The 27297-nt window shown below is 34.1% G+C and overlaps 1 protein-coding gene across 11 annotated transcripts in view; it reads right to left on the reverse strand.

The window, feature by feature from the left end:
* Positions 1-5223: 5223 nt before the first annotated feature.
* The window catches only part of LOC106883563 (uncharacterized), a 106144-nt gene continuing 84070 nt past the window's right edge, over positions 5224-27297 (reverse strand). For 9 of the 11 annotated variants that reach the window (XM_014934703.2, XM_052966889.1, XM_014934626.2 and 6 more), the window contains 3 exons: positions 19673-19840; positions 14695-14761; positions 5224-11608 (listed from right to left, as the gene is read on the reverse strand). In XM_014934703.2, the coding sequence (XP_014790189.1) occupies positions 9222-11608; positions 14695-14761; positions 19673-19840 (2622 nt within the window). In that variant the 3' untranslated portion in view covers positions 5224-9221. Of the gene's footprint in view, positions 11609-14694; positions 14762-19672; positions 19841-22271; positions 22397-23613; positions 24012-27297 lie in introns of those variants that run through there. The other 2 variants (XM_014934653.2, XM_052966890.1) reach the window with 2 other exon arrangements.

Consider the following 27297-nt stretch of genomic DNA (forward strand, 5'->3'; position numbering starts at 1 on the left):
GCTTTTTACTTAACACCAACATTGTGGCCGTTGCCAGTACCGCCTGACTGGCTCCCGTAGGATTTTCGAGTGAGATCGTTGCCAGTGCCCCTGGACTGGCTTGTGCGGGTGGCACATAAAAGACACCATTTCGAGCGTGGCCGTTTTCGTGCAGGTGACACGTAAAAGCACCCACTACACTCTCTGAGTGGTTGGCGTTAGGAAGGGCATCCAGCTGTAGAAACTCTGCCAAATTAGATTGGAGCCTGGTGTTGCCATCCGGTTTCACCAGTCCTCAGTCAAATCGTCCAACCCATGCTAGCATGGAAAGCGGACGTTAAACGATGATGATGATGATATATATATATATAATTTTAACACACACATACATACAAGATTTTCACCACAAAATAATCCCTGAATCATAGCTGGCCAGGGTGTTGTGACCGAGCAGTTGATGATTTGAATCCCATCAGTAACTAAAGTACTTATCTTTTATTTATGAACCAAATAAATTACTAAGACAAAAATTTCTTAACAGTCCAGTCCACATCCATGAATCAAAAGCCCAATGATAACCAGGGAGGATTCTGTGGTTGAAAACGAGACGAGGGTTCCACAAAGCTGATTTTTTTATAGTGATCAAATATTTGTGCAGTACATTAGCTTGCTCACTCCATCAAATCGATATTGCACATACAGGTGCACGGTGTGCCATGTCAGATGTTGCAGTGAGCATATAGCAACATGAAATGTCTTGGCATGGTTTGACAGGAATTGACCAGGCACCATGTCTGTTTTAGCATGGTTTCTACAACTGGATGCCCTTCTTAATGCCAACCACTTTACAGTGTACTGGGTGTTTTTACATGGCACTGGTACAGGGAGTCCAGGACATTTACCCCTGAGAACAACAGATGATGATTTAAAACGTCTTAATATATTAGAGAGGGGGTAGTTGTCCTGATACAGGCGCTTTTCATGTGACACAATTACTGCATCTTTAAATAGCTCTTTTTTAGTGTGATGGTTTACACTCCTTAATTCAAATATCACGATACATATCTTTGCCTTGTCACTGAGGTATACCGTAAATCCTCGAGTATAATCTGCATTTTTCCCCCAAAATTTAAAGATCAAAATCCCTAGTGCGTACTATATACAAGGTTAAAAATGAAAAATATTTTCTAAGCAATGTCTAAGTCTCTATTTGCTGTCCGGCAATGTTTATTCAGACACATTTTGTGATGTCAGGCGCAAAAATACCTTAAGCCAAGCCTGAAAGCAATGAAGTCATGAAAGAATTATCCATAACTTGCAGTTAGCAAGGAACAAACGGAACAGTTATTTGATGCTGAAAGTGACATTGAATTTGAAGGATTTGAATAAATGTTTTTGCTTTTGCAACTGATAGTGATAAATATGTGAAAGGCAATTTACTTAATATTTATTTTTCACTGACGTTATTACTGTTATTTCTTTATTTTCAGCAAAGTGCACAAAAAAGCTACACGTTTGCATTAATAAAGGACGTTACCATATATATGTTTACAAACCAAGGACGTTATATAGACCACTTTGACTCAAGTTAAAGAAGGGGTGCGTATTATACACAAGGTTTAAGTCTTTCAGAGGTACAACCCCCTAAAAATCCCCTGCGTATTATACTCAAGGGCAGACTATACTCGAGGATTTATGGTATATTTTGAATATTTTAGTACTTTTAACCTCCATGCTGGTTCCTAAAGAGAAACAACATAATGCTGTAGCTTTCGTAGTTCGTCACATGATATTGGAATTCAATGCTCATCATCATCACTGCTTTAACCCCTACTTTTCCAAGCTTGCATGGTTCACATGGAATTTGTTGAGGCATTCCATGGAAAACTGAAAATGAATAACACTGCTTTTATGACATTCATTTACAACAATTGTATAGCATTACAAGTAAACTGCACACACACACACACACACATATATACATACATTTTCAACAGGTTTGTTTCACATTCCATTTTGTTTTCATCTCTTAAATCCACCTACAAGGCTTTGCATGGCCCAGGGCTAAAGTAGAAAATACCGAAGGTGCCATGCAGTGGGATTGAACCAGAAAATAAATTGGTTGGAAAGCAACTTCTTAACTACAAGGCCATGCCAACATTTGCTATTTTTTCTAAAACCGCTTTAACATTATACCAGCTGGATATCAAAGTATTAACTGCAAAAATGCAAACTCAAGAAATTAATCAATATACTGAAATAAGTTATGTAGCCACAAGTTTTTCATTGAAAACTACTTTATATTGTGATTTGATTGTACCTTTCTTTCATTGTAATTAGCATTTTTCTGCTTTCTTTGACCTACAGACTGAAGTTATGTAAATATTTGGATTGCTTGGCATTAAATGTACAAGACTGCAGACACGCACAAATATAGCGTCACCTTCTAGCACTTGTGCTGGTGGCACGTTTAGAAAATCATTTGAGTGAGGTCGTTGCCAGTGCCGCTGGACTGGCTCCTGTGCAGGTGGCACATAAAAAATAGCTTTTTGAGCGTGGCCGTTGCCAGTACCATGTGACTGGCCGTCGTGCCGGTGGCACGTAAAAGCACCCAGTACACTCTCGGAGTGGTTGGTGTTAGGAAGCGCTTCCAGCTGTAGAAACTCTGCCAGATTAGATTGGAGCCTGGTGTAGCCATCTGGCTTGCCAGTCCTCAGTCAAATCGTCCAACCCATGCTAGCATAGAAAGCGGATGTTAAACGATGATGATGATGATGATGATGATGATGATGATGATATATATATATATATATATATATATATATATATATATATATATATATATATATATATATATATATATATATATATGCAGATAAAACTTAGCCATGGAGAGACTCGTTAAGAATATCATTGTGAGAGCATATCAAAAACGAGATAATTAGAAAGCAGAGCAAAGTAAACTATGTGACACAGATAACAGCTGGACCTGTGCAGTTGCCAAGTGGTATGCAAAAGAATGGAAAGGCCTCCACAATGATGAGAAGAATGATAGAGCTAAACAATTTGGGCCAAGATGGAAAAAGAGTTGGAACTGCATTGTGACCAGAGATGTATAACAATATTCATTAGACTGGTTGATGCAGATAGTATGTAAAGAAAATACATCTATGAACTTTGTTTTAGATGCCCATTTTCATAAAGTGCAATGATGCAGGTATAGGCCTCTTTCTCTAGCTGGGTTATTAAATGGAAAAATAGTAAAACAGTTGGACACTGGATCGTACTCAAAATTTTCGCTGCTATCTGGAGAAAAAGGAACCACTCTTACACCTTCTCAGACAACAACATATACAGATAAACCTGGGTTAGCTATAAGAAATGGCTTTGGTACTTCTTTCTGAAACATGCTAAGGGCTGTGAATATATTATGCCACAAACTTAGAGTAATATATATACATATATATAAAATTAGTAATGGAAGCAGTATTAAAAACTGAAAGGTAATCTTTATATCTAACTTAACATGGATATGTTGTTAGAAACCCAAATATTGCATTACTAGCCTTGTGAGAGCCTCTGTCATGGGCGACAGAATTCCCATATCTTGTAATTTCAGTCTACTGGACCTCTTCAGTAGGAAGTGCTGGTTGAATTGAGATTTGACTGGCACTTCCAACTGATGAGGTCCAGTAGACTGAAATCACAATATGAGAATTCCAACATTCATGACCAGATGCCTATAAGAGAGGCCCTCTCAAGGCGATTAACACAGTATTCCGTGTTCTAACAAGGTGTCCATGTTTACTTGGATATAAAGATATGTGGTGTAAGTTTTCTGAATGGAACAAGACAGGCAGAACTATACAAAATTTCATAGATGTCAACATTACTAGAGGAATGAGAAGAGCAGTGAGCTCGTTTTCAAAAAATTATTTTACAACAATCTGATTCAAAATTATCATATTCTTCTAATTCCCACAATGCAATGTTGTCTTCGAGTAATGAGTTAAACAAATGTATGCTTTTATTACAACCAGTTAATTTCACATTGCACTTATCACGTCTGTAGATGAGGATGTTTTACAGACAGTAGTGTTTACGGAATGCTTTGGATATCAAATCTGAAATGAAATGAAAGCAACAAATACATGGAAACATTTTAAACATATTTATTTGATATATTTTTCTGTTTTGTAACTCTATACACATCATGGCTTATATTTATTTCCAAAATCTTTTTCACACTATCACATAACTTAGCCCACCTCACACATTCATTTATTCAATGCACATATGCTCATGGACACACACACACACACACACATACCACTTTCATTTTTACTAAACCAGGTCAGCATGATCCAACTGGACTAAACATTAAATACTTCCAGATTATATTTAAAAAAAAAAAAAAAATTCTCATTATTTTGTCAATTGAAAAATAAAAGAAAACCATATTGTAAAGACGTTTTTTTTTTCTTCTCCAGAATAACACGAGAAAAATTTGCTGTAATTTCAAAGTTGTGTCTTCTCATTAAAATTTTTTTTTTAAATCTATATAGAAATGTGTCTGTGTTGATTTGGATTAACTGGTTGTGAAATTTGAGGGGAAAAATAAATAAATAAAAGAAGTAATTGTATTACCGAAGAAATACAATGAAAAAAAAAAAATTGTTATGTTTACATGTCACAAGTTTTAACCTTGTTTCACTTCCAAGCAGTTTCACTTCTGTCACCCAACATAAAAAATGGCAAGTTAAGAAACTCAGCTGTTCATTTTTTTTTAGAAAGAAATTAAATACTCTCAACATTTGGAGAAGTAGGAGATCTACCAACTTGTTCCAAAAACGGTAAACACTAAACTGATCTCTTAGCTAATTTGATGCAAAGTAAATACATCTTCCTGGAGGAAACTAAGAAGTTTAATAAATTTGGCATTTTCATGTCTTCTTTCACATCAGTTGAAGAATAGAAGTTAAGACATTCTTGATTAAATGGAAATGTTTGTGGCATAGGTATAAAACTGGCATAAGTTGAACTATGAATATGAAGAGGGAGAAAGTAAAAAAAAAAACAAATTTAAAAAAAATCATCTATTAAAAATGAAGTCACGAATGCATGCAATGAACAAAATTTGAGACATTGAAGAGTTATCTAACTTGAAATAAAAGAATTAAAGAACAAATGAAAATTGAGAACTGTATATAAGAGACTGGAATGATGGGAGATCACAAATTGAGATGCAAGAAGTTGCTAATAAAGCAGTTTATTTATATATACAAAAGATATTCAACAAAAACATTAACATCAGTAGAAAAAGTTGATTGGATCTCATTTATTGTTTTCTTATCAATCTTGTCAAATGTTACTCAGCTCATTCTTATTTATTTCCTCACATGTGTCCTACTCCACCTGCACGATCTACATACAGTCAAAACTATTTGACAAGGTTTCTCATTCATGAGTTTGAAGTCCATATATTAACACAACCCATCATTGGTAACATATACACCTGGAGTTGTCACCCATTATACCTGGGATTTTATTTTGTTTAAAGCAGTGTATTTCTGGAGAGAAGCTCAATGAAATAATGTAGAATTTTGCAAATTAAATAAGAATGAAGATAATGATGATGATAATAATGACGATGATAATGGGAAGGGAGTGATGGTGGTGGTGGTACTGGCGATAGTAGTAGTAGTAGTAATAATAATAATAACAATAATAATAATAATAATAATAATCTTTCTACTATAGGCACAAGGCCTGAAATTTTGTGGGGAGGGGAGGGGCTAGTTGATTACATTGACCTTCCCCGATCCCGTGCTCAATGGATACCTATTTTATCAACCCCAAAAGGATGAAAGGTAAAAATTAACCACGATGTGAAGCCGGAAGAAACGTATCAGCATGAAGCCACAAGTTTGTAAGGAGAGGGACATAATCAATTGAACTGACCCAGTATACAACTGGTACTTATTTTATCAACCTCAAAGTGATGAAAAGCAAAGTCAACCCTGGTGAGATTTGAACTCAGAACCTAAAAGGAACAAGACCAAATACTGTAATCATGTTCTACAATTTCTTCCAACTTCAATGCAATATTTAGTGTTACTAATTTAGGCACAAAGCCCAACAATTTTGAGGGGAGGGGTTTAGTCATTTAAACTGAACCCAGTGCTTGACCGGTACTGTGTTTTATTGACCTCAGTGGGATTCAAACTCAGAATGTAAAGCATTTCCCTCCCAATAGCTAACAGTCCTGCCAATCTACTACCCTAACAATATTTAACAAAGGCACAAGGCCTCAGATTTGGTGGGGAAGGGAATAACTGAATTTTTCTGACCCTGGAAGGATGGAAGGCAAAGTCAACCAATAGTAGAATTTGATATAAGAAGTAAAGCTAAATACCACAAGGTATTTTGTTTGATCCTCTATCGAATCTGTAAGTAAGTTTCTTAATTAGGCAGGAAGAATAAAGTGCCTTAAATATGGACACAACACAGAATCTATTAAGTTAAAGTGAGTTCAGAAAAATCTATCAAAGATCTATTAAGATCAACTGATGAAATACAGTCTCCCCTTAATTTCTGATAATAATTAATGTTTCTATTAAATTAACAAAAACCACTATCCACCAGATTGTTCATGTTATTTCTGTTCAAGTTTATAAAGAACTACTCTAAAGTAAGCATTTAAAAAAAAATCACACTGGATTTGTGGGCTTGGTGTCATTTTACACATAATATAAAATGATTAAAAAAAAGTTATTAAAATGGTTGTATCAATTCGTCTTTGTCAGAAGCTTTTTGTTCAATATCACACTGAATCACTGGTTCAGCTGTTCAGTATAAACAATATGTAAAATATTTTCTGTTGTTAACAGAGACAGGAATGATATTCTGGCAAATGACAATGATCAAAGTGGATCTATCCATAGGAGAAATCCTTATCACTAACAGCTATTTTCCCCTCACACAAGAAGGGAAACTTTTAGGATGGTTCCAACCTCAAAGTTCACAATGAATGGCAAGGACAATTAGAGGTGAACACTGGCCTTTTACCCCCCATCTTTTTTTTTTTCTTCTTGTTTCATTTCCTCTCCATAAAAAAAAAATCTGTGAAAAATTCTTTCATTTATAGAAATCAATCGTTTTGTCTAACTAAAAATTATAAATTACAATAAAAAAACCAACAATTTGATTGTATTTGGGTACAAAGCAAAAAATTTTTTAAATAGTTAAAACTTTCTACATAACTTTGGCTGGGGGGAAAAAAAAGGTGCTGGGGTTAATTACTTGCATAAAAAAGAAACAGACTAAAAACTGTTAAGCTATTTAACCATTTTGTTAACCTGGTCAATGATAATTTTGGCCTTTAGTTTGATATTACAGAATAAACAAGTCAATATTACCATAAATTATACCAGGGCAGAATCTGGAAAGTGACACTGACAATGACTATAAAGATGCATCTATTATATAAAAGCAACCAGTATATTTTCTCTACACATAAGCAAACCTAGTCATCACTAAACCCTCCAGGCATACAAATACAGGCCGGACAGTAAGTTGAATGTATGATACAACACCAATCCCAGGCTATGAAAGAAAGTGTAGTGAAACCAGACTAGATTATAGAATGTATATGATATCCTGGATCAGAAGACTATCAATAAATTACAATCGATATCCCTGATCGAGAAGCTTGCTTGAATGGAACTGACTGGAGTTATTCAACAACACCTACAGCCATAAACAAACATATGCATAATCCCTGACAGAAAACTAATCATTAAATCGGAGTGAATTTCTAATGATACAGAAGACTGTTTAGTTGTAGGTGCATAGTGTCACATGGGGGATGGGGGTATTTTCTAGTCAATACATTTTTGAATAGTGGAGCGTAAGTGACAGAAGACAACCGAAACTCTTCAGGTTTTTATTTCTGTCTTTGATTACAAACTGCACCAACATTCAATGACAGTTCAAGCAAGTTAAAATAGAACAGGGTTACAATATGGAAGCACATTTTAGCCCTGGACTTGATGGGAAGCAAATTTTCAAAATACTGATTCCTCTATTTTGGAAATTAGTCTGTCTTTTACGTGAGCATGACTGACATAATTCATATGCAATGTTCTGGGATTATGAGCCGTGACCCAAATCTATTTCAAATGTTTTATATAAATGAATTCTTAACTGTCCATTACTTCAAAAATAAAGACCAATTTTAAACAAGTAAAATAAAGAAAAATCAAAATATATATTGAAGGGGAGGAGGAAAATGTTTTAATTTAAAAACAATTTTGCACTTAGTGCAAATATGTAATTTCCTTAGCAGTCTAAGGGCTTTTATCAAAGATTTTTCTATGAATATAGATGTTCATTCCCAAATGTACATTTTTTAATAAAGAATTTTAACTCTACTGAGTGTGTATAAAAAAAAAAGATATTTAATTCCTGTGGAGAAGATCAAAGGAATTATAAAAGAAATTACGGTGGGAAGGGGGAGGCAAGACTGTTTAAATAAAATAACATAAAAACCACATTATTTACACACACATACATGTACAGTCACATTAACTTTCACAATTGTATACGCAATTTGGAAGGTGGTTGGAAAAAAAGAGAGAGAGAGAGAGAGAGAGAGAGAAAAAGAGAGAGAGATACAACCACTGTACCTTTCTATCAATTATTTATCTCTAAATCACATTAACTCTAAAATTCAGAATTTAAAAATTTATTTTTGGTGGGGAGCAGTGATGAGCATGTGATATGAATGAGATGTGGAAAATACTAGCCTCAGGATTTATGCACATGAGAATGAAACATGAGTGTCAGACCAGGTAAGATTAGATGTCTTCTCCAGTATTAATGTTTCTATTTACAACAATCAATATTTGTGAATTTTTTTTTTTTTTTTTGGTTTCTCTTTATACATATACTTTTTATTTTGTTTTTCATAAAGAACATTTCTTCTTCAGCTCTCTAAAAATTACATCGCTGGAGACATTCCTGTTTAGTGACTGCTCCAAAATGGAAACATGCATGCATACTTACACACACAATAGCTGACATCCAGTACCAAATTGGACCAGATAAGCTGTATTTCCTTATAAACACCAGTAGGAAAGTAGACAAACTACTAAAACAGAGTTCTGTAAATTTCCTACATTTTTTTTTCCATATGTTAGCAATTTTGTAACATTCACCCCCACCCAAAACAATTTTGTTTTTTAATCTATACAGATGACTTCTTCTAGAATCTGGATGTCATCATCCTCATCTAAATCATTAGCTCTTGGGCTTTGACCAACCCTTTGAATTCTGATTTTGTTACTATTGTAAGCACTATGCCAATTTTTAGTCCTTTGTTGATTGAAATGTTTATTATGAGATACAGTTGTCTCTGGCTGGCTCCCTACCAGATCATTGGCATAGTGTTTAGGGTTATGAGACTGCTCGACACGATTGATAACTTTGAGTGGACTACTTGTGCATATGTCAGGACTCCCTGAATGGAACTGCTTCAGCACCTGCTTCTCATGATGACCAACAGATTTAATAATTGGGGCATACACATGCTTTGGACTCACCTGTTGATCACATGCATTGGACAGGTAATTGTTGCTATCGGAATAGTTTATGTTCTGATTCTGTTTGTTGTAGTTTACAATGACACGCATTGGTGAGTTCTCAACAGCATTAATGTTTGTATTGTTAATGTTCTGGTCATTAATGCGTGGATTATTGTGATCAAGTACTTGAAAGTGAGGAATGGACTGCATATGAGAGGGAGGGAACCTAAAACAGGCATCAGGTGGACACTGACAAGGACCACACCTACATATTGTACAACGAGTAATCCATGTCTGTTCGTCATCTTCAGAATCTGAAGATATGGTGTGGATAGACACATTGTCATCCCCTGCTTCATTCACATTTGGTGTGTTTGCTTGTGATTTGATTACAAGCTTCAATGGTTCTTGAGAGTTGGGTACAACACTATGAGATGAGGGCAATCCATGATTAGCAGCAATTTCTATGTTGGCTTGCTCCTGTGCAATGTTTGCGGAAGAGTCTCCACTAACTGGTATCATCATTAGCGATGACGACGATGGACAGTTTTGAGTTTCTGGAGGAATACATTTCATAAGAAACTGTGTGGTGACAGGACTGTTGGAAAGGTTGATGTAAGGTTGAGAACTGATGGGTTCAGTGTTTAATGATTTAATAGGTTTATAAGGGTTCCTATAATGTTGAGAAGTTTGGTCTAATTTAGGAGGAGCATGATGATTAGTTAAGAATCTAGACAATTCTGCAGAATGCCTCATTGGGAATGGGTGAGAGTCAGATAGGGGATGTTTTACTGAGGGAACAAACTGATGAACCCCAGGAAGAGATTTGGGTTTCGAGGTAGAATCGGCAGAGAACACACTCTTATAGACTGTCATTGGATGAGGCAATTTTCGTACTTTTTTATGTACAGGACTACCAATTTTGTAATAATGATAACCTATTCGACGAACTGGTGTAGATTGTCTATTAGGTGGAAAAGATTTAGAAAACTTTTGAGGAGACCAAGGATACATGCTAGTAATGTTTTGAGAGTCCTTCAAGTACTCTCGTTTAGAAGTCCATAAAAGAATTTGATCATGTGTCAAAGGCTGGATGTTTACACGAGCGTCCCTTTTAGGAGCTGTCCATTTCTTAATCTCCTCTTCATCTAATCGGCGAAGACGCACACTACACATCTTTAAACTGCGTTTAAGCATGCGACTCTGTTTATTCAGTCCCGTCTGAACAAGTTTCATAAATTCTTTCCTTTGAGCTTTAGTAAATTTGTATTCATGACTATATTTTGTGTTAATTTTTTTAGAGTTTCTAAAAGTAATTGGATACGTAATTGGTCTGCTACGTAGTCTTTCTAAAGCATCATTTTTTTCTGGAGTTTTACAATACTGTTCAATATCAGGCAGAGCTTGCAGTGTGGTTTCTGCCTTGACATGCTTCTGAATTCGCAAGCCAAGTAGAGATGAAATGTCAATACAAAGCAATGAATTGGTTTTGGAACTCTTCTTGAAAGTATCGATCTCTTCAACTCCATTTCCAGTGGTGCTATAGCCACTGTCACCATCACTTTCTTCTGTATTTGTCGGACACAAGCGTTTCCGATGGAGTCCAGGCTCTGCTTCCCGACTTAGCTGGGAGATCAGGGACTTTGGAGTGCGTGGAGAAGTTTGCTGAACAGAGTCCCGAGGTTCAACATCAATTATTTGGCAGTCAACATCTGTATTCTGTCCCAGTTTTAATTTGTCAGATTTAATTTTCTCAGCTTTGTGAGTTTGGACCAACTGGAAATATTTTAAGAAACCTTCTTTTGTAGATTTCTGGGAATCATCCTCATTCAACAAACTTGTAACTGGCCGTACAGGTTGTCCTGCATGTAATAGCAGCTTTTTGGAGGAACAAGAGGGAGCTGGTGGGGGCGGAGGAGTTCGCATACCAGGCTGATTATCTGGACGGTGACTGCAGGCATTTTGGTGAATGCGCATTGCATCTTTATTAGTGAATTCTCTTTCACAGTGATAACAAATGTATATCTCCATGAAACCTGTACAGCCTGAAGATAGAAGTAAAAAGACAGCTTTAAACTAATAAGAAAATACACACAAATACATACAAATGTGAAATCAATTCAATACATTCATAGTTATACATAAAATAAATTTACATTTTCATCTGAAGGTGCTGCTAGTCAACAAATCTTAATTTAGTATTTTCATTTTTTAATCTACACATCAAAAACTCATGTGAGACCGAATAGCTAAAATTTAATGACTAGTTTCAGTCGCTATGCTGGGGCACAGCTTTCAAAAGTTTTAGTTGATCACATAAATGCCTGTACCTATTTTATAGATCTCTTTTTGCTGAACCATTAAGTTACAGACATAAAGAGCAACACTGGTTTTTAGACTGATGTTGTGTGTGTGAAATAAACACACACACACACACACACACGACAGGCTTCTGCCCAGTTTCCGTCTACTATACCCCACTCACAAGGTATAGATCAAGCTGCGCTTTATAAGATATATACCCAAGATAGAGAGACAGTGAACTTAAACCACATGGCCATACCTGCACCTGATCAACATATTAAATCACTTGAAACACATCAAATCAATCATGTGTACTCAACTTACTCTCCAGAAAAGTTAGATGAACATGTCCTACTCATAAGTTTCATTTTTTGGCTTGTATTCTACAACCTGATGCCCTTCCTATCAGCAAGCAGCACTTCAAAAGGCACCTAGTACAGAGTATTTTGAGTGCATTTATTATGGCATCTGATTAGGGAGGTTGTAACATTCTCAATGTAGGCCTCTTGGACCTACATCATCTCCACTTGTTTGGCAATAACTCTCTCTACAAATGGTTAGCATCTTGAAAAACATTGAAAGGGATCATTCCTGTTAATTAGGGTCTTTCAAAATACTTTATATGTGGAGACCCTACTCAATGTATATTTAGCATGTACAACACTCCACTCAACTCTATTGCTGATATTTATAATCAGTATCAATACATTTCTTATTTCTCAATATACTTAGTAGAATATGCTTCCCTGAGGAGATGTAATAACAAACTCAAAACAGGTCCATCACAGCACCGATTGGTTTAAATATAAGATTTGCACCTATCATCATCTTTTCATTTTTCAAAAATTTGGTTTAACTGATATTGGAGTTATCTCCCTTACTTGCTGTTTCAGATTTTAAACACATTTACAGTAGAAGTATTTTTGTCTTGTAATTTATATAAAACATGGGGCAGTGGAGTCAGAGCTGTAGAGAGCTTAGAGTCCAGTCATGGAGTATGGTTCAGTAAACATGTACTGGCTCCAGTTTTAACTAAAAATATGAAATGTAATATAAATGCACTAAAAATTCCAATTTAAATTTTAATATAAAGAAATCAGACTTAAAGGATTCGATAAAAGAAGATCTAATAGCAATAATTCACACAATAAAACAACTCTTTTATAAATTTGGTAAGAATAAGCCTTTCAATCCTTTGGTATGATTTTTATTTCATTTTAAGTAATCTTTCACGTTAACTTCTCTTCAAATTTATATTCCAACAAAGCTTTAACCTCAAAAGAACAGTTGAGTAAATATTTCATTTAAAATGATCAATTGCTAAGTTGCTTAAATTTTTAACTTCAGATTTTGGAACTAGCAGGCCTGATGTTTTTTCATAGTATATTAATAGTTTATTTCTTTTACATGCGTTTTACTTTACTTTGCCTTTTTAATTTTCTAAATTCCGTCTTGTGTTTAATTGCTTTAAGTAAATATTAAAAAGAAAAGCCATGGCAGAGCTATGGTCTTTAAATCTAAACAGTTTAGACTGCTAAAAAGTAGCCTTATGATTCATATTGGGCAGAACTGTTATGTGCTTTCAATCAACATAAGAAATATCACATGACTGACAAGACTATCAGACGTTATACATCACTGGTCACAATACACTTTGCATCGATATAGCTTTTGAATGATGCCACCCTGCTGGCTGGGTGAGCAGGCCAACATCCCACCTGATTGGAAGGCTACCCATTTACAGTTGAGTGAACTGGAGCAATATGAAATAAAGTGTTTCGTTCAAGAACACAATCTGCTGCTTGGTCTAGAAATCAAACCCACAATCTAGCAATCGCGAATGCAACACCCTAACCATTAAGCCATGCGCTCTCACATAAAAAAATATGATTACAATGATTACAAATAGACAAGAGTGAGTTGAAAATGTTGTGTGCCAACTGCACAGTATGTTGAATTTTTAACTTATTACACAAATATGTATATGTATTATACTTTTACCAGAAGAGGAGTGACAGCCAACTGCATAAAAGTATAATTAATCTATACTCTACAAAAAACTGAGTAATTCTTCAGTTTAATGTTAAATTGCTTTTATTGTAACTTGACAAAAAAAAAAAAAAAAAAAAAAAAAAAAAAGCAAAATCAAAAAACAAACATTAATGTAAATTTAACTCTTCAATTAATTGAGATGATTCTTATAATTAAAAGACAATAATTCCAAGAGGTATTTATAATCTAAAAGGCAGCAACCAAAATAATTCCCAATATCAGTTAATCCTAATTGTTGGAAAATAGAGACAATGTACTTTGGAGTGAATCTTGTTTTTTATTTTCCAAAATTTTGAATTAGTTGATGTTATTAGAGTAATCACCCTTACTTGCTGTTCTTCAGATTTGAAATATTCTTAGATGAAGATTTCAGCAACCTATATTACCTACATAAGCTCTATAACATGTATGTATGTATGTACTTATTTTATCTATCTACATACATGCATGCATACACACATCAATCATTATTTTTATGTCAGCTTTCCATGCTGGCATGGGTTAGACAAGTTGTCACAATTCAAGTCATCTCCTATTGGGAGCCACTGCATCCATAGACTGATACTCAGACATCTTGGTTTCTGCATAGTTACTGCCAACCAAATTTCACTTACACAGTATTGTATGACACGTGCCCAAGGTACCATTGCAATGTAATTGAAGCACATGGCTGCTAAGCGAATTTCTGAACCCCACAAAAATACCTGTACTCAGATAAACTCATTAGGAAAAATAATTTCTAACCAAATAATTCAAATTAAATACTTCAACTTACCAGTTAAATCTTGATTATTGCAACTAGAGGCAGAATCCCAGGGATTTGGTACCTTGCCAATATCTTCCTGTAATTACAAGTTAATTGAATTAAAATAAATTTTAAACCAAAGATTGTTGAAAATATATTTGTACATACTTTTACATCATGAAACAATTATGGAGTAACAAGTGAATTAGATAATTTAATGCTTAATCAGCATGGAAAAACACACATTAAATGACGGTGGATAATATATTTTTTTTTAATAATCAGAGAATTTCTCATATGGACTTGTGGTGCATATAAAAACTCATGTTCATATTGCCAGCAGGAGATAATCAACACTGGAGTTACAAATTACCAGTGGGCTCATTAAAAAATAATTATTAGTGACAGAAGCAGCCTTAATACTGAAAGGTAATACTTATCCCCACCAGAGCCTGACTAGGCACCAAGATCCTATCTATATTGCTGACAGAGACGTGTACAAGGGTCAAGGAAGGCCAAAATCACCTTATCTGGTAGTCCCAGCGGCAAATTGCAGACAATTCTATCCCACTAGCAGTATAAACATGAGTGCTTATATGCACCTCAACTCCATGAGAGATTCTTTCATGGTAAATAACATAGTATTTTGTGTTCTAATACAACATCCACTTTTACGGAGGAATAAATTTATTTTTAAATTGGTTCAATCTGTAATAATTGTATAATATTAATATAAGCAATTTAACTTGTACCCAACAATATGTTAGGATGCTGTTTTGATTTAATTTCATTTATCAACGTAATTACATGTAAAAGACATTCTTTTAAATGCTTAGAAAGCTCACTTTAAGTAGTTAATAGCTTTTGCTAACTAGATAACTTAATCAGCAGTGGAAGCTGGTGTTCTGAAAGCACAGAAGCTAATGTAAGATACAAAGTAGAAAAAGTTTAGGGAGCTGTTACCTCAGCTAGTAACAAAGGGTTTCTCCTCGCCCCTCTCAGAACGAGAACCAGTTTGTGTGGAGAATAATGACGATTTGAAAAAGATAGGAAAAAATGGAAGCACCACTGGATATGTAAATATTAGTCTGCATAAATTAAGTAGAACTGAAAGAAAATCTGGATAGAAAAGGAATCAGATGTAGTGTGCAAGAGAGAGAACTGCACTGTTATGGACATCTGATGCATACGGAGCATGATAAATGCATGAAGTGCAGGGCAATCTCACTAACATCTCTTTTCTCATTACTCCTTCCATCACTTTCTCACATCCCTCACCTGTCTCATTTCTATTGCTCTTTTTCTTCCCCTATCCACCATTCATGCTGTTTTCCTATTCCAATTCCTTACCCATAACCAACATGTAGCTGCGTCCATTTAACAAACCATTCAAAGTACTCAAGCATATGAATCATAAAACCAAACATGCTTAACTTTCACAACTTCCAAAACACTACTTGCTTGCTTCAACTGAAATCAGCATACATCAATACAGATAATCAAACCCTGCTTACTTTAACCTCCAGATCTGACAATCTCATTACTCAAGGACTCACATGACACTTAACCAAAGTTGGAGAAGAACTATGTAGTTAGGTTTCAGCTTGGTTTAGCTTTAATCTCTTATAAATATTGTAGTGACTTTACTTCACTCCTCAGAAGAAACCCAAGCATTTGAATTTTTAGTGCCTTCATTGAAATGTCAACTTAATTGTCAGCAACTAACTTGTAAATGGTAGTCTGCTTACCAACCTACCAGCAACCATTGTTACCAACCTACCAGCAAAAATTGTCACCAATCTACCAGCAACCATTAGTCTACATTGTTGCCTGATGGTTCTAGTCATCAAGTAACCCATTCTACTGATTTTTCAGCAAGTCTTGAAATTTACTTCAAATTACAGCTTTTTATCAGAGCCAAAATCCATAACAGTAATTGCCTTTTATGCTTTCAGTATGCATAAAATAATATGGGATCATCACACACACGTGTTTATCGGCTTATCTTCAAATGTATGTTATCTTCTCATTATCATTAAATTATAGCTGTCTTCAATGGTGATAAGAATTATTAAATAGGTTAGCAACACATATCCCTTCTGTCCTTCTCAAGGTTTCCTTTTCTCTACAAACTCAAGCCTTTACATTAGTTACTCTCTACTAAGAAGTAACAAAAAAACAATTACTAATTATATTCCCACTATTTCCCCATTTATTAATTATGTCACCATTTATGTGAAGTAATTAGTATTGATGTGATAGAATTTATCTATAACTTCTAACAAACAAGCTCCAACTGCTACTTCAAAAATTCTGTTTTATTGTGAGCCTACCAGAGATCCCACACAACGTCTTACGTATTTTCACAAGTTCCTCAGTATTCTTCTATTACATATGACAGGAAACCATTTCCCCAATGACATTGAACGATTTTGCTCCCTTAACATGATTTGTATTCTAGTTACTGATGTACTTTTTTTAAAAAAGCCTTTTGACTCTAAACCACTCTTGCATGAGTCATGTAAATGAAATCATTAAAACAAAATTATAGAGCACTTTTACTGAAATAAGCAATAATGTGCATGTTCTATGACATAAGCTTGGACAAATATTTGTGAGGTGTAGAATTAATCTATAGAACAACTTTGCACTAGCTTGCCTTATGATATAAAGTTATGCAATGCAGCTCTATATGAGATTATAACACAAGAACCCCAGTGGACTTTCACATTATGTGGCACAGCAAACATTGCTGATAAAGAGTAAAAAATGTGTCATACATTCTCACACTATACACAATTCTAGTTCAAATCAGGTCAACATTTGACATTCCTTGATTAAAAAGGCTGGCCTTGAAATCTTTACCAAGATATTCAATGTATCAGTTTTCTATACTTTAGGTGGCATTTTGTGGACAACAGTCATTGCTTATAGGTTCTGAACAGGCCCATCACTGGTTCACTGCATTTGTGATGGCAGATGTCCATGTCACTTGAGCAGAACCAATATGACAATGTATTTCATTTGAAAGCATCAGTTTATTGGTTATTTGACCAAATGTTTAAACATTCACTGATAATCACATGCATATAAATATATGACAGTTTACATCCACAACAAAAATTCTGACTATCAAATCTCAATCGTAAATCATTGGCCAACTTGAGGCTATGGCTCCTACATAGACGATCAAACCCAGAATAATGTGGTTGTCAAGTAAATTTTTAAACCACCCAGCCATGCTAGCATCCGTGTAGTTAGAAGTTAGATAGATTTCACAACATGGATGTGTTGATGGAGACCATGACACATTTTCAATTTTTACTTCTAGAAAAGTATTTCTTCATTCCACCTTTTTCTATTTCTCAATTCTCATGAATAATGAGAAATCATTATTATTACCATCAAAACCAGAGTCATAATTTTAATTAAGAATTAATCAACAAAGAGATAATAGAATGTCACTCTTAATATAAAGATCAACTGAGTCTTTAAAAAGGTGACTGATAATAGTCTTAAGAAAGGTGATTGATAATGTACATTGGGTCAAGTATCTAGTTTTTCACTTAAATATAATCAAAACAGCTTTTATATAAACTTCTTTCCCCTTTCAGTACTGCACATACATGACTTTTTGGATTTTATTAAAAGAGAATAGTTGTTAAAATAAGAGTCTTTGAAATAAAGCAAATAAGTTTGGTCAACTGCATTTATTAAGATATAAACTCTTATCATGCATGATAACTGACAATGGGTGAATTCACAACTCGAACAAAATAATATGCATGTATAGGTGCACGAATATGTTCATAAGGAAACATGACATGTCTAAATATGCTATAACAGTCATGCCACTTGTCATGGCCCTTTGCAGTTTTCTTCATAGGGTTCAATATCCTGAGATAAGCTGCTAGACACTTCTTTATCCAACTGTCGTCACCCTACATACACATCACTTATCCACACCATCACAGTCTTCTTTTTTGCACACAACAGTCAATTTCTCTAAAACATTGTCTGTCTCTCAACTCCTTTGTGCTTTGTTATTCATTCACACAAACATTGAACATCTAATGGAGCATACCTGCCTCATTTCTTTCCAGCTTTTGCACACACTCTGCATTCAAAGTTTATGTTTGGAAACCATGCAATAGCATACTTTCTACACAAACATTTTATTCTGCTTTTAACTTGGAGTAATAATCCTTTCATTATCAGCAGAGGCAACAGTTCCTTGAAATTAATTCTTTTTCCTTACTCAGGCTATTATGCTTTTGGACACCCATCGCCACCCAGTAGTAGTAGAAGCAGTCAGGGAACCAGGAGCCTTCTAAACATCTGAAAGAATTTATTTCACAGGTGCTCTTACTGTTAACTAATCCTGGGGTTTTGCAACTTACAAAATCCCTCTACTGCAGATTTTAAAAGATCTGGAACATTACTATTTAACTGTGATTTTCAACTATTATATTAACATAAGATTTTCTTTTGCCTAGAGATGGCTTATTGGAACAGTTTATATAAAATTGTAATACATGAAAATATTTTGGAGGGCTTAAAGGTAATCAAATGAACTCAAGTGGGAAAATAATTTTTTTAATTAATGAAGCAAACAGAAAATGCTATAATTTGTAAAAGTTAGGAGAAGTGAGTTCCAAAAGATCAGTTCTCACTTCTCTTTACAATCCATAAACTTTCCCAAACCTAACCATCACTAGTTTCTCTTAACTAGACTTTTTTTATCTGTATTTTTTTCTTTAAAAATCATTCATTAATCGAATGAAATAGTTAAGTAAAATCTGAAAATTTTAAAGAGATTTTTCTGAAGTGGAAGTTACATAATCAACAGGCATGAATGAATGATGCAATAAAATGATTCAACTTCAAAAATGATCAAATTATTTATTTTTCTATTAATACTGGTTTCGTTTGGAAGGAGAGGCTGCATCCATAGCCTTTACATGTGAAATTGATATTAACATTAAAATAATAAAAAAAAGTTCCTTACCCAACTTTTTCTTTCATTGATAACAAGCTCACAAGGCATAAAACTGAGTGGAATTGACGAAGTGGGTACTTTAGGCTGAGTTGGAGAGTATGTGTCGTCATGTAGCAAATTTTCCCTTCCAAAGCAACTGTAGCAGTTCCTGAGGAGTTCCACCTCAGCCCAAGGTGACTAAAAAAAAGATAAAAAAACATTTGTTATTTTACAAAATAGATATAGATTTATTAATTCTTAAGAAGGTCTATCAACTATTAATCAGCCCCCGCAAAGACTATTGTTTATAAATTCAGGCTTCTCATAAAGCAATAACCAAGAATTTGGAGAAATTTACTTTCTGAATCAATTACAGCATGGAATACAGAAATTGGCCATTTAAAAATGCACAAAGACAGTCTTAGTGAAGTTAACTTCACAAACATGTACCTCCCACATTATAATCATTTTAGTTTCAACCAAAACAGAGAGGCTGATTCACACACTAAATACTTGTATAGTAAAATACCTTCATCTTAATTCCTTTTTTTGACCCTGGCATCTATAACTTCCATATCACCTCTAATGCACTCTTATGGTGAACATACCACTCCTCAGTCTCCCTGATCTTTTTCAATTGTAAACATCTTCACTCCTGGCAAACTACATCTCCTTTCCATTACAGAATTTTAAACATATTTCTGAAATATGATTAAACAATTCCCCTTAATGTTTACAGAATAAAAAGTTAATGCCCATGAACAAAGCACAGCTAAAGAACTGCGATACACATCAACAAAGCATGACTAAAAATCTCTACACAGGTTTGACTATAACTTGACAAAGGATGGCTAACCTATGGCACACTGCAGATCTGTTCATAATAGTTCAATACATGTTTGATACTTGCTACACCTTGACATAGCAAACAGTTCCAATCCATTGCAGCCTTTTCCCAGTCAGTTTACAGCTTACTCTTTATGGTACAGAGTTGTGCTTAAAGCTTTGTTTATATTTTAACCACGGTGCAAAAGTAAAGCAGTCAGTGATAGTAAGCGTGAATTCAATGAGGTAAAATGATCTATTATTTCTGATAGATCCTTTAAGGTGCATTGTTTGTGAAAATCGTTCCACACATAATAATAAACAATAAAAAAACATGACATCAGGACTGAAACAGAATGAAAAGAAGTGGAGATAGTGCCTGTGTCTGAGTTATGGAAAGGATACATGATTAAGAAAAATTTGTAAGGCTTTGCTTTCAAATATTTGCAAGATACCTTAATGATTCAAAGAAAAGAACACAAGACTGTGCTGGTCAAAGCCAACAGTTACACTAACAACTCTCTTACGGATCATAATCGGGTGAAAAACCTTCTCTGTGCTTCTGCTTTTATGTAAATTTCAGTAAACTCATAGAGATGATAAGTTTGCTTGAAAAATTGTTTAGACTGTCCTCCATTAAAATATGACTATGGTATACACAAAGAGTTATTCAATGGAAAATTTAAACTTGCAGTCTGTTATGTCAATGGTTATGAGATACGTGAATAAAATTACAGCAGGAGAAGTGAAAGGTGAGAATTCAGAGAATATTGCAAAATATTTGATTTGGAATATGACAATCTAGTCCTGTATTGAGGTGCACTGGTTTTCTATGGGATAAGTTCTGAGCAGATTTTGGAAATTAGAAAGTATTATTCAAAATTTTCTAGAAGTGAAAAATAAGAACTCCACTCTGCCTTTTAATATGATACACTGGCCATTTGATTTAGCATATTTAGTTTGATGTAACCAGTCATTTCAATGATTAAATACGAAATTGCACAGCGAGAACAGTTTAACTTAGTAATTGATATCAATGCTTTCAAAATGAAATCTAAACCATTCATCTCTCAATCAAAATAATGTACTGCGAATAATAGCTGTTTTACAAAACATGTTGACAATGCATGAGTCATTTTGATAAAGCCGAAGACTGCAGACTTGCATTTAAACCCAATTCCATTTAGAGAACAAAATGAAAATGCTTAGTAACATGGAAATGGAACTTCTAGAGTCAAAAAACAAATTCATTAGAAAATTAAATCTGACAAACTTTCATTGATCCCGAATGTTGTCACTGAAATTCTGGTAAACATTTTTTGGAACTAAGAAAATTTACTCAGTTACATTTGTTGTTTCAGAATAATGTAAGATATGAACAAATATTTTCATCCATTAAACTAATGAAAATACAAAGTAAGGTCAGAGTTGACTAACTCAAATCTGAGTAATTCTCTGCTGTTTGCAATAGCTAATTTAACTCCAAACAGCTTAGTGAAATCAGAACAGACTCAAAAGTCTCTTTAAAACATATTTTATACAAGAACTCAAGCATTAAAAATTTGGCACATGGGCCATATCTAAACAATACATCTTAAAAGCGGATCAAAAGCTATTTCCTATCGTATGACCGTTATTTGGCTGTCTTGTTTCTGTTTTATCATTACTATATCATTTACTCTACATGCTATGTGTCTTCACTTTAGTGTGTGTGTGTGTGTGTGTGTGTGTGTGTGTGTGTGTGTGTGTGTATCATGTATATTTTCTCCAAAACATCTTATTTGTTTATTTCTTAGTCTCTCACTTTTTTTTTTGGCTTCTTTTTCAAGAATGCATTTCCTGGTTGCATGTTCCTCATTGAGACTTGTGATCTAATGTATAATTCAAATTCACTGTTAGCCATATTAGCAACTATTTCACCATTCTTGTCTAATAGAAAGAAAAAAAAAAAAGAAAAAAAAATGAAAGGAAAGAAAACAGAAACATCTGTCGAAAATATTTAAAATGTAACAAAAACAGGAAACTAAATCAATTGATAATGAGATCCTGGGGAGAGGGGTGATGCTAAGGCAGGTGATGTTGATGCAGATGTTGACAATGACAGAAACAAACATGGGTTGGGAGATAACTTCAAGGGTTGACATTTGAAGGAGGAAGGACTGGGCAGTGGTGAGGGCAGGGCCTGAAGAGGTGACATAATAAAGTATGAGGGACAGCAAGACAAGTGTGTTGGGTGGGCCTGGGTGGAGTTAGCATGAGAGTAATCGGCTTTGAGAAGTAGAGGTCATTATAGTAGCTGTAGAAAAGACAGAGTAAGGCAACAAAAATAATTGATATTTAATGTGACAATAACACATTTATAATAACTCAGTTCTAATATATCTCACAGTTAATTCACATTCAGTAATATTCAAAGAAGTGGTTCTATCAAAAACTCAACAATAACCACTTTAGCTGCTGCCAGCAAATATGGATTTCATAAAGTCAAACAAAGCAGAATTAATTAGAAACTTGCTGTACTTTAGTCATATTTTAAAACTTCACCAACATGATTCCTTTTCAATCAGCTTCGAGTGTCTACCAGAAATAACATCCCTAAACCATGCCTCATCACCAAAGAAATGAGGTATGAACTTTAAATAGCTTTGTTATTTATATAAATAAAATTAGTGATATGTTACCCCAATATCATAACATTGTTCTTAATGATCTGCAGGAGGAAAACAGTATATTCTTTATCTAAGAAACACAAAAGCTATGGTCTAATTAGACTAGATGAATTATAATTTGTTTGCCAATTCCTATAAACAAGAGTTTGTGCTCTTACTAGACCCATCAGTCCAGTAGAGTAGCTTCAACTGATAAGACATACAATGAGGTCAAAACACCACAGTGTCTTGAAATTTCCTTTCAGCAGTGAATTGTGTGTCATGAACACACATCATCTATGGGGAAGATATGTTCTCAGTTGACAAAACCAACAGTGATCAGATATTCATGTTTAAATTTTACATGTTCTACATGAGCCCCATGAATAATTGGATTCACTGGTCTCTTTAATGCTGAGCAATGAAGAAATAAAATAAACCAGAAACTAATTGATACACTATGGTTAAAATATATAATTTAAACACATTTTAAAGTACTTCTCTATGGTTTGTATTTAAATTTCAGAGACTTTTTTTAAATGTTATTTTCTTCTCTCTTGTAATGACTTATGGGAACAGACATAAATTCTGAAACCATAATAAAATAATCAAAAGATTTGCTTTCAATAAAATATTTTACTAGTTGGCTGCATTTATTTGCACAATATAAAATGCTTGTTTAGCCGTGTCAAACTTCACCCTGCAACTTATTTTGAAAGATAAGCTTTTATGTAGTTGTAACCTTCCTTCTAAACACTGCCAATCCCAAATATAGTCATTCTTACACATTCATAATTACATAATGATGTCATAATAGCACTAAAAAGTTAAGTCAAATGAGTACAATGATGGATTGAACTTGCTTGTGGCTTCAGCCAATAATAGACCTGACCTCTCAGCACTTCCACTGCCATTCAGCAGTAAAGACCAACAGGAAATAAATAAGACAATCCCTTTGTTATGATATTTCTATCAAAATATGCTACATTGTTTCGGTCAACTTTAAAATTAATGAATTTAATAAAATAACTTTGTCATTATTAAATTGGTGTTTGAAATGTAAATTAATATGAAATTTTGATAGAAAGTATAAGAATATATAGGAATTTTTTTCATAGAAATATAATACATAGGGAATTTGTGTCATCAAATTAGGGGGAATTTAAGGAAGGTTAGTATCAAAAGCATTAAAATCTCTGCCAACATGTGAAAATATATTGACAAGATTAACTACCATTATACAGCCAATGGATTAACATTCTTGGCTCATGTCTATGATGCATTATCTATCCAACAACAGTATTTTGAATTATTCTGTTATGGTCTTCTATCAAGGAACATAAGTAGAGCTCTCTTTGATTCTACCCCAAAACAAGTAAGTCTTAAATTAAAATTTGGGAGAAAAAAAAACAAACTCCAACTTACAGACCTCAATAAAACCAAACCTGCAACATTACACAACTACCCACTACTGAGTCACAAACAAGCTAAAATTGCCATGCTCCTAATCAATTTTGTAAATAACTTTTCATAGACAGTACATGTTTTTAGCAAACTCAATGCTGTCTGAAGGTGCAGATATGGTTGTGTGGTTATGCTTACATGTGGTTTCAGGTTCTATCCCATCTGTAATCATTTTGGGCAAGAGTCTTCTACAATACTCTTCAGCCAATCAATGCCTTGTGAATGGTACTGATAGACAGAAGCTGTACAGAAGTCGAGTGTCTCTGCGAGTATACATATGTACCTGATGCATATGTATGTGTGTGTGCACACATATACATACACAATGTATGTGTTTGCATGTATGTTTATGTGTGTGAATGTTAGCCTTTTTATCTCCACATGACACTGCTTGAGCAAAACAGAAATATCTTGCTTACATTGCAAACGACATGCCCTGTAACTCTGCATTTTTGAGCACCATAGGAATAATAAATTCTTTACTTGAAAAAAGGTAAAGCTTGATGACAAAGAAGGACAGCAGGAGAGAAAATTATGCCTCTATAAGTCTGTGTATAACACATGTCAACATAGAAAAATGAACACAAAAAGAATGAATGGATTAAGTTTATATTGGCACAAAACTTGAATTGCAAGATAAATATTCAGTTTAAATAGACGATGAGCTCTACAAGATGCATTGAGTACTAACTGATTATTCATTTGACATTCAGCAACATACACACAGACACACGGAGAAACAGAAACAGGCAGAAAACGTCATTAAAGGTGTCAAGAGAGACAATAACACTGGTACAGACATATGATGCAAATGGATGATGAGTGCTGGGTAAAAAAAATAAACGTACATATGGAAGTTGGATAAAGAAATAGGAGGTTATCGTCTAAAGGTAACAGAACTCATAAATAAGGTTATGCAGGACTGAGATGAAAAGAAATGTACTGTGCAGGAAACTCATCCAACCAGCATGGAAAAGAAGACCTTAAACTGATGATGACATTACACTTTTAAAACAATTGGAGAACAATTATGAAGCCTAAGTTTTTTTTTTAAATCCCTGCTATTTCAAGTCCATATGCTGACTTAACCTGGCAAGTTATAGCACACACATCAGCAAAGGTCTTGTTTGCTGACTTTTATATATAAGAATAGAAGTTCCTAGTTAGTGCCAGATAACTGAGGTGGTGTCTGTCACTGAGGAGGCAAAATTATACTTAAACACCAGAATCTGACAATCTGCTGACATCATTTGGAGCACACAAGCTATGTTTTTAAAGCAAAGTCTTTCTCTAGATAAATCTCCCAATCTGATTGGAAATTAAATGAAATGCAGTTAGGCCAGTATAACTATAATAAAACAATTGCATGAAACTTCCTGATACATTATAATAATTGTTGATGTACATTATGAATGTGGTTTTTACCTGTTATAAACTAGTTTTCACCTCTGCCCAAGTAAAATGAATACAGACAAGTAAATTGATTACAAGTGGTTGTTTTCATATATGTTTACAAATTATCAATTCCTGGATATTAATTTCTAGTCTGAGCAGAATTTGTATTCTTGTAATCTATGTGACTTGGAAGCTGCAGAACTAGCATCAGAAAAAGCCTTCTGTTTCGTCTCCTCTATCGATGGAATGAAGGTGGTGGTGGTGCCCTGTTTGCACACATACCTTATGGTCTCATCAATCATCAGTACAAAAAAATTCTATATGAAAGGATCCAATTGATTAAAGAAAAACTGATGCAATGATCAATTATGTAATAATGCCACTCCTCCTAAGAATTGGTAAATCCTGATATCACTATTTTCTCTAATTAAATCATTCATAAATGTTTCAAATTTTAGCCCAAGGCCAGCAATTTAAGGATGAAGGGATTAAGTGAGAACATCAACCCCCAGGTCTTGACTGTGAAAGGATGAGAGGCAAAGTTGACCGTGGCAGTATTTGAATTCAGAATGAAAAGAGCTGGAAGAAATGCTAGTAAACAAAATTTGGTCTAAAATAAATAATATCACCAAATTCTAACTCAGTTTGAGATATTAACTGCATGATGCTCAAAAATCAAATGAAGAAAAAGTTTGAAGAAATTCACTTGATTAAATAAACCCATATGGTGCAAACAGGAAGTCTTTTGGTAAGATGTTCTTTCTAAAATGAGGCTAAATTTGCTGATAATAAAAGTGGTTTAGAATATAGAAAAATTGCTGGTAGTTGCAACCTAAATTACAAATGTTTGTCTTTGATTTGTTTCATAATCTTTTTCCAATTACTTTCCATTTTCTTCACATCAATATCTTACAACCATTTCTTTCTACAAGCCTCTCCATTTTATATTTTGGATTTTTTAAGACAATAAACGACAATTTATTTACCACAAATAATGTTTACATTCAGTTTTATTTCTAATTTTATTATGTTGATAAATTATTATGTAGATAAATTATATGTTAATTTTTACAGAATTTGGTGTAGCCTTCAACAAATATAGGGGCAATAAAAATTTAACAGAAATCTACACATTTAAAAGCCATAGAATAAGTCAGAAACCAATAAAATACAATTCATTCCTTGAACAAATTTGGCACAGGACCAAAGAAGATAAATGAACATCAAATATATTGAGTGGTATATACAGGAAAGGTAATGGCAGTGGTGTGAATGGGTAGCCCTGTGTTTAGGAGTGTTGAGTTACAGGTTCAATTCCTGAAC

Source organism: Octopus bimaculoides, chromosome 4, assembly GCF_001194135.2.
Source record: "Octopus bimaculoides isolate UCB-OBI-ISO-001 chromosome 4, ASM119413v2, whole genome shotgun sequence".
Taxonomy (NCBI): Eukaryota; Metazoa; Mollusca; class Cephalopoda; order Octopoda; family Octopodidae; genus Octopus; species Octopus bimaculoides.